Source organism: Peromyscus leucopus, chromosome 11 (assembly GCF_004664715.2).
Source record: "Peromyscus leucopus breed LL Stock chromosome 11, UCI_PerLeu_2.1, whole genome shotgun sequence".
Classification (NCBI taxonomy): domain Eukaryota; kingdom Metazoa; phylum Chordata; class Mammalia; order Rodentia; family Cricetidae; genus Peromyscus; species Peromyscus leucopus.
Genome location: NC_051072.1, coordinates 5,475,123 through 5,492,101, shown reverse-complemented (window position 1 = coordinate 5,492,101; position 16,979 = coordinate 5,475,123). Strand labels below are relative to the sequence as shown.

Sequence of the window (16,979 nt, the reverse complement as noted above, 5' to 3'; positions counted from 1 at the left end):
GCTTCTGTGATGTGTTGTGCATGGAATGCGTTTTAAAGTGTTGACTTATCTTGACGATGCCATGAGCTTATTTATGTAAATAGAAATCTTGTCTTTATACAGTATCTATTGAAATTGTAGCCTAGTCATGATTGATAACTATGGCTGTTAAATTCCATTCTGTAGATGGTTTTGATACCTCATAGCAGAGTTAGTGATGAATATACTCACAGGTAGAAGGTGGTGGTAGTGTCATGCTTCTCAGTTCTGCGAATTCACATCATTAACTTACATTCACATCATTAATGCGAGGGAGAAAGAATAATCTGAGAAGTTTACAGGTCAGCGCTCAAGGGAAATTCAAGACTGAAGGGACAGTTGCCTGCTTGTTTCCCCAGTGAGCACAGTTAGTTTACATGGCTGAATCAAACCTACATTGAAGGGTTGTTTTAATCTATGTGTTTCAGGCCTCGTGGGTTTCAAGTACCCTGGGTTTCTGGTTTACTGAACTCTTAGAAAGAAACTGCCAGTTCACCTCCTGGATTTTCAATGGCCGACCCCATTGCTTTTGGATGACTGGCTTTTTTAACCCCCAGGGGTTTTTAACTGCGATGCGACAGGTAATGGCTCTGACTTAGGCTCATTGTGTTGCAGTAATTTCCCTCTGCAACCTCCTCTTCTTTCCTTATAGCTTTAAAGAATATAATAAGACAGAGAGTGACTACCTCTGTTTGGTACTAGCAGTTACCTTGTTGTCAGTATAAATATAGCTATTTATTCCCAGGTTGATAGCTTGAACTTCAAATATTTATTTTTATTTCTATGTTGATTTTAATTTTATAGTTCCCCATTTAAAGTGCAAATGGTTAAATTAGAAAATGGACATTTTTTTTAAATGAGAGAATCTTTTAAATTCTTTAAATACTACACCAGCTCCTTTGAATGATGATAACTTGAATAACTTGATCATAATTTTGCTTCTCCAATGAAGACAAACTTCTAATTGTTCTCTATGTCTTTTTTTGTTGAATTGAATAGGAAATAACTCGGGCCAACAAAGGCTGGGCTCTGGACAATATGGTTCTTTGCAATGAAGTCACCAAACTGATGAAGGATGATGTTTCTGCCCCTCCCACAGAAGGGGTCTATGTCTACGGCTTGTATCTTGAGGGTGCTGGCTGGGACAAAAGGAACATGAGACTCATTGAATCCAAGCCCAAAGTGCTTTTTGAGTTGATGCCTGTCATAAGGATTTATGCAGAAAACAACAGTAAGTTGTCTTGAACCTTCAGAGAGGGTTGGTACTACAGCACTGACTGATTTATAAATACATAGTCTCATGACTTTGCTATCAAGCAACAGGGATTTTACTGTTTTATCAACCAGCTCCATATTCATACCCATGTTACATGAATATCTACTGATCTCCAGACCTTTTCTTGAATGCTATTATAGAGATAATAATCAGTTCTTGCCTGCCTGGTAAAGCAGATAACATATGCATGAAGACTGATGGGGCCTTCATAGATACAGTTTCATAGATGAGATCAGAAAGAAATATATGGAGAGAAGAAGTATGAGATAACTGTGGGACCAAGAGGCCAGGAACCGAGCACCAGGAGCTGTTGGCTCTGACCTGGTGTTGAAGAACGGACAGGAAGAGGGAGTTAAGGCAGGTAATATGATTTTGTTTTTTTGTACACAGGGCTTACCAAGAGGAGTGGCTCTACTAGTTTGTGGGTTTGAGTCAGGTTGTGAAATACAGACTGAATCTGGGGACATTTAGACTAATTGTGTAGCTTAAAGGAGAAAATGGTGGGTTCCTATTTTATCCAATGGATATAAGACTGTTTCGAGGAGGCACACATTTTTCTGCATTATCACAGTTCTATTTCAGAAATCTAAAAATACATCAAGTGTTTCCCACTGTTGGCTTCACATTTTCTCTCCAGGTAGTAGTTCATTTGGAAGCATGAGTTATAAACTCTAGAGATAGCCATGATTGTGGGTCCCTAGAAAGAAGTGATTTAATGATATAATAAAAAATGATTTTTTTCTTTGAGTAAGTAAAGAAAGAGATAACATGTTTAAAGGATGATGATATTCTGATACCACAGATAAATATCACACTTGGAAAGTTGGCTCATGGAAGAGAGGTCGTAAACTCCGTATTTCTTTTCATTTTGGTAGTGAGGATTGAATACAGGGTCTCTCACATGTAAGGAAAATGCTGATCTTGAACTTGGAATCCTCCTGTTTCAGCTGCCAAAGTATCTGAGATTATAGGCCTATGACACTAGACCTGGGTTAAGTATTTATTTATGTATATGAGTGTTTTGTTTTTGTGTCTATATGTGCACTACATGCATGCCTAGTATCTGTCCACAAGGACCAGAAGAGGGATCTGGATGCCCTACAATTGGGTTAATAGATGGTTGTAGACTGTCATGTGAGTGCTAGGAAACAAACCATGTCCTCTGCAAGAAGTGCAAGCGCTCTAACCTGCTTAGCTTTCTCTGCAGCCCTTTAAAATTCTAAGCAAACAAACATTTGCTACTCATTTAACATATACTAGCTATAACCTTACATGCTAGTAGACAAAGATAATTATGAACCAGGTCTTGACTGTAAGAACACACAGCCCACTGACCAAGACCAGTACAAACTAATATTAAAATACAATTAGAAAAATACTGTGATAGAAATGTGTTCAGAATGTTTAGGTAACCTAGAGGACAAACACCTCTGCCCACGAGCTTGGGTTAGTTAGACTGATTCTGAGATGTGGCAAGAATGAGTATGGCTGGGAGTTGGAGAAAGACTTTTCTTGGTAGAGGGAAATAGCATAAGTTCACCTAGTCATTCAGTGACTATGTACTTGATTCTTGCCATCTGAAAAAATGTCATTCTGCTGCTAAAGCTGCACTAGCCAAGACCAGACAGGATTCCCATTCTAGTGGAACTCAGTTTCAAAGCTTGCAGGAGATACATGAAGCAAGTGTCAGGTTTGCTACTTGTGGATGTGGTGTTTATACTAAAGTTTATTCTTAATATTGATGTCAATACCTGCAGTCATCTCTAGATATGCACAGAGAAGCACAATGTTTGAACTGCCTAATAATCACTTTGGCTTCTGGGTGAGGCTGAACATGGGGATGCTCAGCCTTTTGGTTTGAGCTATTATGCAATAAACAAATGCCATTTTCATGGTCCATTTTCTATTATTGTTCTATATATAATATGTCATATTATATATAAATATATCCAATATTACATATCAATATATTATATTTTATATAGTAATTATTGTATATATTATTATACATCATCATTTATTATATGTAAGTATATATAATAATGTACATTATATATAATTTATTTTTCTGTTCAATACGGCTGCCTTCCAGTATAGTACTTAAGGACAACTTACTTTTTCTAGGAATAGGAAGTCTCTGTAACATACCTTATGGAGAAAATGTATCTATTAGGCAGACTTCCTTTAGGTGCAAGTTATGGTGCTGGTGATATTGAATGCTAATGAATCAGCAGGATACATTAAAAAAGTGCTATCAAAAAGCTAAACACATAAACAAGATTATATATTGATCCGTTGATGACAAATGTGACATGCTCAGAGGTTTGCAGGAAGCTAAGCTGTCATTTCACATAAGAGTGACAGCTCAGCATTTGTTAACTGGCATTAAAGATGGCTCTAAATGAGGTGACTACTAAGCATTGACCATAAGTGAATGCACAGACAGTTATCGATATCTAAGGAGAGCACACACATGTATTGTTGAGTGTGAAATTTATGAGTTCAGTGAGGAGGGAACACTGCTCTGAGTCTGAGACAAAACAGGCTCTGCTGACCTGCAGCAGCACAAGGAAGCATGCAGAGGTATGAGGTAGCATTGGCTATATCCTGTATGAGGAGCAGAAAGATGGTGGGTGTACACAGCTAGGGTGGGTGATAAACGGGTGGGAACGAATCTGTAGGTATACGTGAGAACCCACAATGCAGCGAGGACACAGGGAACAGGACTTCTGTATGCTGGAGGTGACTGACATGGGATCAGGGTGCCAAGGGATAGGGTGCTCAGGTATGAAAGAGGTGGTTGATTCCAGATTTGAGATTTTTGTGTGTGTGTGTGTGTCATGACTATATTTTCCTTATGAAGATCACTTTTTAGGAGATGGAGAAGAAGAGGTTGTGAGAGGAAGAAGAGGGAGTCCAGAGAGGTAACAGGGTACCTCGGCATGTTGCAGGAAAGCACAAGCAGAATTGTTAAGCGATTCTGAGGCGGGAACCTGTAGAGTCAAGACACAGAGAAGTATGTCCTTAGAATGACAGGTGGAGGAAGCGGGGGAACAGAACAGGACTTCATGTTTGGGGGCATCCATGGCATGTGCATCATGAATGTATTAGTACTTTATGTTGCTGTACTAATGGACCCTGCTGAAAATCAACTTAAGGAAGAGTTTATGTTTTATTTATACTTCTAGAGATTTAATTACAGTGGGGAGACATGGAAGCAGGAGTGTGATTAGTTAGGAAGCAGACTGTATTTCATCTGCACATTGTAAACATAGAGGAGGTAGGGGGAAAGAGAGAGAGGTGGGGAAGGAGCCAGTTCATTAAAGCGTGAGGCCAACCCCCAGTGGCATATTTCCTCCAGGAAGGTTCCATCACCTTCCTAAAGCACCAACAACCAGGACCAAGTGTTGAAGTAAATGACCCAATAGGGCCATTTCTCATTCAAATCAGCACAGTGAACCTGGGTTGCAGAATCTCTCAAACAGAAGGTACAAGTTCCAGAAGTGCAGGGGAATGAAGTCACAGAGTGGACAGCTGTGGTCCATTTTAGAGACTGTTTTAAGAACACGTGGCACCCAACAGTGCTACTGTGTTCCTCTAGGTGGAGTTCTGCCAGGATTGAGAGAGAAACAGGACCACAGCTGTGCTACAACCCTATCGTATTTCAGTTTATGTCACCTTTGTGGAACAATGCAACCTGTCAATAATGTACCTCTAATTACAGAGGGGTGAGACAGACAGAAGAAATAGGGTACCACACATTCTTGCTGGTTCTTGAATCAAAATCAAGGCCAGTGGGATCATAGCACAATCTGCTGCAGAGGCCAAGAGGGAAAGGAAGAGCAGTACCAGGGAGCTTTCAGCATCTTTACATTTTCAGGTACAGGAAAGCCCAGCTCTCCACTGTTCACTCTTGAACTCTGGTTTAACATCTGGTCAGCTGGAGAGTTTGGAATGATCATGGATATCTCAGTGAAAATACATTTCCCCTTGACTAGAAATGCTAGATGATGATGATGAGGAGGAGGAGGAGGAGGAAGAGGAGGAGGAGGAAGTGGAGGTCAATCAAAGAGATAAAGTCTATATACATATTTTAAAAAGCATTTTATGGAGGAACTGCTGATACATTCGGTACAGTTGTTTGTCAATGTTTAACACTAACTGTAGCAATAATGATAACATTAAAAAAATACTTTCAGTTTTCATTTTAAATTGTGGTATGTACCAAAGACCCCTAGACCTTTCCAGAAATATCTCCTTTCCCTGCAATTACTCAGCAGTTCATTGTTCTTACCTGTTCTTCATCCCTTTTTTAGCAGGACGGCGCTCAGTCTCAGGGGACATAAGTGCTTGTTAACAGCAGAGCTGGGATGTCAGCCTTGGTTTGTCTGGCTTCAGAACTGGACCCCTTTCATTCTAGAAGTTTCTTCTAAAGTTTAATGTGGGATTAAAAAGATAGACTCAGTCTAGAACATTTGTGTATTTCCAGTATTTAGATGTACAACAAAGGAAGGAGGTTGTTCAAGCAGAAGATGGAGGTGAACACGGGTTAGAAGAGAGAACTTGAATCTATTGAGGTCATTTTATAGGTGGGTGGATTCTTTGGCGGGTCCAGAAAACTCTGGAGTTTTCTAGAGAGACTTTAGCTGGAGAGTTCCTGTTCAAGGAGATTAATTTTGTTTGGTGGAGAACGGGTGTTCAAGGGTTAAAGGAAATGACACCGTGAAGGGAGGAGCTGAACTCCAGGCAAGGAAGGCGAAGGCTCTCAGCACACTGCTCAGCACATGTGTTGCTTGGAATTTTGTGGCTGAAGCTAGAAGAGTAAATAAGACTGGAAGGGCAAGGAAGATCCAGCTGAGGCTTTGTGATGTTTGGTTTTGGTGTTGTCAGCATGAAAGCCTGGGGAAGGAGTTATTTTATAGAAATATTATTTTTGCCCAAAATATATTTTTTGAAAGCTTGTGTCATCGTATCATCATATCTAGTCAATGTGTTGTGAAGATGTGTTCCTCATAAAAAGAAAGAGCTGTCCTTCCTACAGTGAGTTAAGTGTTATTTTTCTTTCCTTGTGACTAAACTGTAAAAGTCCACAACAATTTGACATTGAAGATCTCAGCATGGTCATAATGCAGCAATAATTTCATAATACAAGCAATTCTTTGTTATTTAATAAGAGATTTTTACAGGACAACCGTGTCCGTCCTGCTGGGTATTAGTCAGTTCTGAGACTCATTAGCAGCCAGTAAGAGGCAGGGAGATAAAACAAGCAAAGGAAAAGGGATCAGTTTCAAGGTACTGAAAAATAAACATAAAATTCAGTTTGTTATTCTTTCTTTGCTTTAGTAGATGTAGGTGGAAACCCATTTTGCTTTGGGGTTGAAGAAACTTGTATTTGCTAATGGAAACCGTAACACTCCTCTTGGTGCTTTCAAGCTGAACATTTCATTTCATCTCATTCTGATAACTAAATAACAATCCTAATTGAGATACAGAAACATGGCATCGTTAATGACCGAAGGACACTCCAAGTGTAGCACTTTAAAATTAGAATTCTCAGTTAATAGTTTTTACATTAATATGGAAGGTAATTTATCACTTTAAAATAAAGTTGTTACTGAAGCGCAGAAACAAGACTGATTCATTTATATTCAAGAGGAAGATATCTGGATATTTGTTTTAACATTGAAGTATGTGAATGGCATATTCTTAAATTTAACTGTTCATGAATCATGAGGACATTGCAGAGAAACACTAAGGTTTTATGGGATTCTCCAAACTGGGAAAACTAGATACACAAACCAGATTCTCTATTCTCAAAGGAAGCTGTGGTGAGGGAAATACAGGAGGCAATGTGCTGCTGTATGGAATTACTTACACGGGTAGAATGTTGCATCTAAACCAACCTCAAGGCTATAGCTAAAAAGAGCTGGAGGGGACACAAGAGTTGGAACATTTGGGGGATTAAGATGAGACTCTTCTGAACACTCAGTGGAGTCTGAGGGAGGTTTCAGGATTTCATAAGCTCATGAGGTTATTTCCTGCCAGATAAATGCATTTTCTCACAGTGCATCTTGACCCACTCACATCCAAGACTGTGTGAGATGGGTATGGGTACGTGTGTGAGATGGGGAAAGCCACATAAGGTGACTGGGAGGCCACCTCCTGACTCGTGGGCCTCACAACAGTTAATCCACTTCTAACTTATAAACAGAACTCTATCAAGGAAATGGGAAGCATTCATATGGGGAAATTTTTCTTAGTGAAAGGTAAAACTGTTGTAAGTACATCTATGTGTGTGTGTATACATGGGTGTGCATGAATGTGCTTGTGTGTGTGTGTGTGTGTACCTGTGTGAACATGAGAATATGTATGTATGCATGCATGTATATGCATGTGTGTTAAGGGGATGCAAATGACACAGTGTAGGCATGTGTGACATCCAGATTACTATACTATAATGGGCATTCACATAATTATCTTATTTAAACTTCACAACCAATCTATAAAATGTTATTTTCTCCCTTTACAGAGGGGAAATTGAAGTTTCAAGTTCTTAATTTTGCCAATGACTGTGGCTCCCCAGCAGCAATGCTGGGTGGGATGTGTGCAAAGCCTGATAGCGTGGCTTTGGAATATGCCACGTGTTGAACTAGGGTGTCGGATTTTCTCCACTTCATTGTCACATCTTCCTGCAAAGACCAAGAGGCAGCCATGCATGGCACATGCCAAGTGTGGCAAAGATTAGGAGCCTAGTGGGCTGTGGACCCTGCTGGCCAGCTTTGATTCTCAGCTTGCCGCTAAGGCTTGACAATCTTGGAGAAATGTTTCACTTCCTTATATTTCAGCTTTCTAATCTGTAGCGTGAGTAAAGGACCCAACTTAAAGACAGTACCCACCTCAGAGCTGTTGAAATAACCAAACTGACAATGCTGAGCACTTAGAAGACACAACATGAAATAATTTTACTAGTATTACTATCATTACCATTTTAAATCACAGGATTTTATGTGATTTCAAAAAAAAAAAGAGGGAAGACATGACATTTATGGAGTAAAATGCTTAGTAATCTAAATGTTAGCAACAGGGAGGTCAAATAAAAGAATGGCTTAAAGACTCCCAACTTGGTTACTTTGGATATTTGCAGTAACGTATGCAGTGTGTATGAATGAATGTATGGGATAGATAAGGATGTTAAGTGGCTAGAAAACAGAATTTCTCCAAGGCATTTTATTAAAATATCTAGGATCCTAAAGTGTGGAGTCTGCCAGTTTTCATGTCCCCATCTGTTTTCTGGAACCCTAAGGCTTGAAACATATGTAGCTAAGTTGTTCTTGCTGAACATTTGTCTTCAAAGTTACTTGTCTAAGCAGGGGATTGGGCACACACAATCTGTTTTGTAGTAGCATTTTCACCATGAAATTATATTTTGGGTGACTTCTAATCCTGTTGCAGACATAGGCTACGTGCTGTGACTTGGCGTGCATGCCTTCAGTTAAGAAGCAATTAAAAATAAATAAAACTGGATAAACATTTCAGAGAATTGTTTTTCTTTGCTTACTAAAAATGACTATTATTTTATAATTCCATTTTTTGGAATTAAAATCCAAGTAGTCACATACTGTACAAGGTATAATTATTATAATTATCATCAGACTTAGAGGTAAAACTCTAATGACTTTCTTCAAGGTTTATAAAATGGCTGTTAATCAAATTTACAACAGGAACAATTAGTTGTATATTTTGTGGATGGGTATATATTGCTGAAGGGCTTCTCTCCAGGTTCCCCAAGCCCCACAGTCCCACAATCCACTTATAAAATAATCACTCAGACGCTTATATTACTTATAAACTGTATGGCCGTGGCAGGCTTCTTGCTAACTGTTTTTATATCTTAAATTAACCCATTTCTATAAATCTATACCTTGCCACGTGGCTGGTGGCTTACCGGCTCTTTACATGCTGCTTGTCCTGGCGGTGGCTGTAGTGTCTCTCCTCCTCCTTCCTGTTTCCCCAATTCTCCTCTCTCTTTGTCCCACCTATACTTCCTGCCTGGTCACTGGCCATCAGTGTTTTATTTATATAGAGTGATATCCTCAGCAGGTATAGGTCCTAGAATTAAAATATTTAAACATATCTGTTAGTATAGTTAATTTTCTGTGATTCATTCATTGTCAGACATTCATTTGATCAGAACTTTACACACATGTGTGCATGCATGCTCATGTGCACACACATACAACACACACACACACACACACACACACACACACACACTGACATGTCATTCTACATATCTGTCCAATTACTGCAGTTAGTGTTATCCTAATAGTAACTGAAGAATTTGAGAATTAGATATTATATTATTTTTGACTATTTCTAATAATGACTTTCATGAAATTAAGTTCATGAAGGGCTTTTAAACACTATAACACAAATGACTTTGTTGTTCAGCACAAAGTTGTCAGCCTTGACACCACATAAGCTTTTGGTGTGGATAACTCCATCACAGGGTCTTATTCTAAGAATTATAGGATGTTGCAGCAGCCCAGCATCTACTCACTACATACTAAGCAGTTATGATAACCCTAAATGTCCCATTTGCCCATTAAGGGTAGGATCACCTCTGGTTCTGAGTCATTACTTCAGAACACTTATATTATATTGAGACATAAATAAAATATAATGAAATATTAGTAACCCTTCAAGGTAATTTATGGTGGATATTTAAAAACAGCTAGATGAAGTTTCTATTGAGTTAAATAATGGGATTTTAACTTTTGCTAGTACCTTGCTTTTGTAGTTTGTTAGGGAAGTGGTAGCTATTTCAGTGCCAGACTCATTAAACTAACGCATTAAGTCAAGTTGCATGCTTAATGACACGTGGTTCCATCTCAGTAGTCACATGGGGGTCATGCATAATGCTCCATGTGCCTTCCAGAGCAGTATAGGGATTGGAGTGGGTGAAAACTTTTGTTTGCAAAGGTTTTACAGTCTAAAAGAGCACATAGAAAAACATGCTACTTGCAGAGATGGAAGTTAGACAGACATGAAGACAAACTGCTGTGGGCAGAGTGGATTTAAAAAAAAAGCCAATGGAGCTTCAATTCCCAGGCTGCTCCCAGGTCTAATCAGTATTTGTAAATTTTCATGCTTTTCCTTAAAGAGGGCTGGCATAACTTGTGTAAGTTTAGTGCTCCTCAGACTTGGCTCTGTCTATGAGCATTGGGGTGTCCAAGGCTGGATGGAGAACAAGAGAGCCTGAGGATGATTTATGGAGGATTTTTGAAGGATGGACTTATGTACTAGGACTTCATATGTACTAGTTGTTTTTGGAAGTAACATTTAGCCCTGTACTCTAAAGATGGGAGAACTGAATCTCAGATTGTGCTGTTTCTTTGTTTCCCAATTCTCTCTAGGGAGAATTGAATTTCATGGCCATGGATGTCTCTCCATTTCCCAGCTATTTTTAGTCCTTTGATTATAAAGGAAATTCACAACACTTTGCTTGGCTGGAGGTATTCCATCTCCTGTAATTTAAATACGATGAAAACTATAGCACAGAAGGTTGAAAATGAGGTTGCAAATAACTGATGACGATAAAGTAAATGCTATACAATGTGCTTAAAAGTGAATGGATCCTTGTGCCAAACATAAGACATGGTGGTGAAGGAAGAGGAAGCAGGTGCCCAAGACTTGAGTAGTTGAGGTCAAGAGGAATGAGTGGAAGGAATGCCAGATTCATATGTGGAGAGAGAGGGAAAGAATGTGAGTGGAAGTTGTTGTCAAGGTCATGGGTGAGACACTAATAAGGCCAACATGAGGTTGACTGTCTTGCTGTAGCTGGCATGATACTATCTGCCATATGCAGGGATCCTACCATCTCAAAAGGTGGCTCTTCATTCTATTAATCTTGTCCATCTTTGGAATGACTTCCAGAACATACAAGCTTGGCTCTATGCTCTGAAATGCTTCACACAGAGATTCATTAAATTCCTTTCTGCTATGAATTGTGTTTTGTAGCTGCAAGAGATTCCCGGTTGTACTGTTGTCCCATCTACAAGAAGCCAGTGCGAACAGACGTGAACTACATTGCTGCTGTGGACCTCAAGACAGCCCAGGCCCCTGAACACTGGGTTCTCCGTGGGGTTGCCCTTCTCTGTGATGTCAAATAACAGAAATGCGTAGTCCAAATTATTTTAATTTTTATTTCTCTGTCAGGGCTGGACATGCATAAATCAGGCTGTGTCTAATTAATGAGGTGTCACTGCCCCGCATACTTCCTTAGATACTTACTTGTATTTTACTTGTCTTGTCATTGGTAATTGACCCTCACACTTGTTTTGAAAAATACTTATTGATTTAAAACCATCATGAACAACCTCCTAATGAATTGTGGGCATCAAATCTCTAATCATGTATTTTCTTCTTCTTTCCATCTGAAGTTTATGTTAAGCATTTGCTATTTCCTCTAAGGGATTGCTGTTCTGTTAATGTGATTCTGGCAGCAACCAGGTTCCCTAAGGTAACACAAAAGCTTGTGACAGTTTTGTTTCTATTGCCTTTTGCCTTTTGGTCAGGTCAGGAGAGCTGTTTTCTAGGCTTCAAGCAGATAATTAAAAGATCTTTTGATAAAATAATTTGAGATAGAAGATGGATTCAGATTGCAAATAGACAGCTCAGGTGAGCCTGGAGTGCAAACACATAGAGCAATGCTCAGTCTCACTTATAATTAGTAACAAGGCACTGATTGATGTCTACCCAAAGAGTGTGGTGTCTATACTGCTGATATACTCATGGATTGTTAGAACAATGTAAACTGATCCAAAATTTCTGTAAAATAAGTTAAACGGAGAAAGAAACAAAAACATTCAAACACTTTGATTCTTACTGCTCTATACCAAGGAGTTAAAGCTGCTGAAGGCAAATTTTATATATAAAGTTGTATTTAATAAAGGAAATAAATGGACCTGCTCCAAATGTTCAACAGTAAAGCTATGCTAACAATAACAGGATATTAAACAACTATGAAATGTAGTATTGGAGAACTCATTAGAAGAAAATGACAAGCATAGTGAAAAATGAAAGATGCAATTTACAAACTATTGATCTCTTTATGATTACAGCTATGAAATGAGTTTGAATGTGGACAAAAATTAGATAACAATATAGAAAACTAAAACCAGGTGTGATGGCATAATAAATATAATAGTATTTTTAAAATAGTATTTTAGAAGAAGAATATTGGAGGGTTAAACCCTAAAATGTGTGTGGGGAATCTAAAGTATCTTTTATTAATTAGGAAAAATGTTCTCCAAGGAACTCTTCATTTATTTTTGTTTTAAGTTCTGGCTATAAATGACTTTCTGCTTCACTTATTACATATGGATTAAGAAACTTGATCAGGATTATACTTAGAATTGTAGTTTAGCTCTAGGTCTGATTAACTGCATTTTCTTCTGAGGAGATGGGTTTCCTATGTGTTTAGTAGGTGCAGAAGGTGTGTATTCCCTACCAGGTGCAGGTCTGTAATCAGCTTCATTTTTTTATGCTTATTATACTGTGTAGTTTGTGTGACTCCCACTGATCATGGGTGATATTACTTCTGTTTGAACTGCTTCTTTTGTATGGATTAACATATCAGTTGATGCTTGAGAATTGTGACCTGCTGATTTTTATTTTTAAGAACAGATAATAAAAATTAGAATGTGATACAAATTAATAAAAGAATATTAGTAAATGGCAAAATTGAGATTGTTTATTGTTTTCTGAAAGAGGATAATTGCTACTAAGTACTCAGGAAAAATACTTTCAAAACTGTATTTTAATCAAATTTTAAATGTTGTAACTCATATAACTTTATGATACAAGTTGTTAGTTTAGGTGTATAAGTTCCAGAGACCCAAAATAGAAAAGGACACAATACAAACAATTATAAAATGTTGGAAATGAACTTAACATAGTCCTGAAGTCGGTATGAGCTTGACTACTCTGTTTCCATCCCATCTCTTCCTGCTGATGGGAAAGTGCTCAGCATTCTGAATCAGATATCTGAGGGAGGACCACATGGCTGAGTCTATGGACAGCTTAGGATGCAGTATGAAGTACCACGAGGGACCAGCATCATTGCCGAGTGAAAGAACCATCTTTTTCATCTGTGTCACCACTGAGTGATTTAAACTGCATTTATTTCACAGGGCCTATGTGTGAGGCCCTCTGCTTTTCTGGTGACGCAATGGACCTAAGTGATGGAGATGCCGAAAACAAGCAATTTTCTAGGCATGTAATTATATATGATCTCAATTTTAGAGCAGACAGCATGACACACGTGGGATGCATAGAAAGCGATGCCAAGATTATGAGTTAAGGACTATGAAGGAAAACACTGGATGCCAAACATATAAATAACAAGGGTTGGCAGAATTCGCATTATTATAATGGATCAGTAAGTTTTGTGTTGTTGGTTTGAACCCAGTGTCTTAGGTATGCTAGGCAAATGATCTTCATTGAGTTGCATCCTCATACACTTAACCATTTGTTGTTTACTAAGTGTATAGAATATAAGTGAAGTGCTCCTGTAAGCTGGACAACAGCTGTATGCTCTTGCCTGTCTGATGTGCAAATCTTCCCCACTCCCCTGAGTTATAGGGGATATTGATGAAAAGTAAATCAATCCAGAATTAGGAAGAGCATGTCCCCATTATGTGACAAAGAAGAGCTATGTGTTCCTAAACATCATCTACACCTTGGATGCTATTTGCCTCTTATCATTGAGCCATGTGGTTTTTGAATCAGAATGGCCCCCATAGAGTCATCTATGAATACTTGGTCAGTCCCTCCCCAGGAGCTGCAACTGTTTGGGATGAATTAAGTGGTAAGATCTTATTGGAGCAGGTGCATTGCTGGGGGTGGGCTTTAAGGATTCAAAATTCATGTCCTTCCCAGCTAGCTCTTTCTCTGCTTCCTGTTTGTGAATCAGGCTGTAAGCTCTCAGTTATGGCTCTAGAATCCTGCCTGCCTGCTGCGATGCTCCCTGCTATGATGGTCATGGACTCTAACTCTCTGAAACTGTAAGTCTCCAGTAAATGCTTGCTTCTGTAAGTTGCCTTGGTCATGGTGTCTTATCACAGTGATAAAAAAAAATAACTAAGACAGACATGAGAACCATGGAGTAGGCTGTTGCTATGATAGGCCTGACTGTTCTATCTATCTATCTATCTATCTATCTATCTATCTATCTATCTATCTATCTATCTATTCATTTATGTATGAGGCATGTGAACACTTTGGGACAATGGACTAGGAAAGTGGTTTAATGCTATAAGCAGGCCTTAACAGGCCACCCTAGTAGGTGCCAGGAAAACAGTAGTGCTGAGAATTATAGACTATAGAGGCCCAGCTCAAGAACTTTCAGAAAGGAACAATGCCAGTAATCAGGCTTGATACAATTCTTGTGATGTTTTGGCAAAGAATGTGGTTGCTTTCTTCCTTAGTCCTAAAAATCTACTAGGGGCTAAATTGAAGTAGTTTGACTAATTTCACTGGCTGAGTAGATTTCAAGAAAACCAAATATTAACTTTGTTGCTTGGTTGTTAGTAATCATGCTTATGTAGGTCTACAGTGAACAAGAGTGTGCTGCGCAAAAAGAAATACAAAATAAGCAATTTAAGGAGAGAAAGAACATCAGAAATTGTAATGTTGGAGCCAAGGCTTGTGCTGAAAGAAATACCAAGAGGCCTGATGCAAATTGGAATCAAGGGAAGTTGCTCAAGGGCAGACCCCACCTAGGTAGTCTTGCAACTTCTGAAAAAAAAGTCTAAGGAATTATCTGTTTCTAATGAGCAACAACCAAGCAAACTCTATGCAAAAAAACCAGGTTCCAACCCCAAGTGGCAGCATGAGCCACATGGTTCTGGGTTTAGAGTCATAAAGGAGTAAGAGACTGTGGACTGTAAGGGCCCAATAAACTCTTCTGTAAGTTGTCACCATCATAGTGTCTCATCACAGCAATAAAAAAAGTAACGAAGACAGACAGCAAGGGTAGGTTTGAGAAGGTGACATCCACATTTTGATCTCAAGGAGAAACGGAAGCAGGTCAGACCCACACATACTGGGACTGTCCTCTTGCTCCTGGACTGGTTGCTTTTTTCATTGCCTTGACACAAGCTAGATAGAGCTGTGTAGAGGGAATCTTAACTGAGAAAACACCTTCGTCAGATTGGCCTGTGGACATGCCTATGCAAAGATTTTCTTGAATAATGATTGATGTGGGAGAGTCCAGCCCACTGTAGGTGGTTCCATCTCAGGGCTCCTGGGTCTGAGCTGTATAAAAAAAACTGAGCCAACTGTGAAAAGCAAGCCAGTAAGCAGGGTCTGTACTTCAGTTATTGCCTCCAGGCTCCTGCCCTGAGCTCCAGCCTTGGTTGCCCTCAGACAACAGAAATGCTAACTAGCATACTCTCTAAAGGGAGTGTGAATCTGGGGAAGGAGGAAGACCGACAGGAACATCTGGCTTGGTGGGGAGGGCAGCGGAGGGCTGCTTTGTCAATGGCAGGCCGCACCTTGTTTTGGCAGGTGCAGAGACAGATGTGTAGCTAATGGGAATCAGGTTTCTAGGATATTGGGATGAAGAGTATTAGATACTGTTTGCAATAGAATCAGCTCTTGAAAAAGAACTCCATAACAAGAAACATAATGAGAAAGCCAAACATTCTATACTTTAGCAGCTTTAAGATTTAGTCCAAAACCACACAGCACTAAAAATGTTATCATCAATGAACATTTATTTGAAGTTTAAGTGTAATATAAAATTAAATGTGAGTACATACTGTCATAAAGATTTAGAGACATGAAAATTTTTAGGAAAGCTATAACATATATGCTTGTGAGCAACATTCTCAAAATGACTACTTCCCAAAAAATCTGCAATGTGGTCTTTTTTTTTTTTTTCTGAAATGTTCCTCATTAGACGCATGATTACCTTTACAATTTAAATAGTTCTTTTACAGGCATTTTTTTTTGCAGGAGTGACTTCAAAATATATTGTGTAACTACTTACTTTTGGTTACTAGTCACAACCAACACATTAGAATAATGTCTTTTATGGTAAACAATGGTATATTTATATTCACAATATGGTCTTCCAGATTGAATAAATGGTTTGAAAAATAAACAAACAAATAGGCTTTGAAAACAGGAAGAGATCAGGCCACACTCTGAGTTCTATGCATTGTATTCTATTGATTAACATAGAGTGTGTCTAGTAGATAGTGTCATCATCTATCCATAAATAACTCAAAAGGAAGAGGGTAGTGGAAGATTCAAGGTCAACTTTAGAATCAGATACATCATTTGACATAAGAAACAGAGCCCATAAATACATTTTTAGCCATCTTCAATGGCAAGACTGTTTTCAGTTGCACAAACTTACCTTGACTGATACAAAGGTAGAATGTATTGTTTATAATCCGTACCTGTGAGAGTTCACTGGTTCTAATCTGGGAAGCCACAGATCTAAGATGACAGGTGGGCAGGAGTATGGACAGAGTCCTATTCTCCTTTAGTTTACACAGAAAAAAAAATAAAGATGATGTGGGGAAGAAGGAGCTGGCTGTGGGGAAGGGCATGCTCTGTGTGAGTGACAACAATGGAGCACGAAACCCCCTTTTCATGCTTCTTCTCCTTAGGC

The 16,979-nt window shown here is 38.8% G+C and overlaps 1 protein-coding gene across 1 annotated transcript in view; it reads left to right on the top strand.

Annotated features, from left to right (window-relative positions):
* Positions 1–14,111, top strand: part of Dnah5 (dynein axonemal heavy chain 5) — a 232,373-nt gene extending 218,262 nt beyond the window's left edge. The window contains exons 77-79 of the mRNA XM_028868160.2: positions 447–599; positions 1,018–1,249; positions 11,315–14,111. Coding sequence (XP_028723993.1) covers positions 447–599; positions 1,018–1,249; positions 11,315–11,466 — 537 coding nt within the window. The 3' untranslated portion in view covers positions 11,467–14,111. The remainder of the gene's footprint in view (positions 1–446; positions 600–1,017; positions 1,250–11,314) is intronic.
* Positions 14,112–16,979: the final 2,868 nt, after the last annotated feature.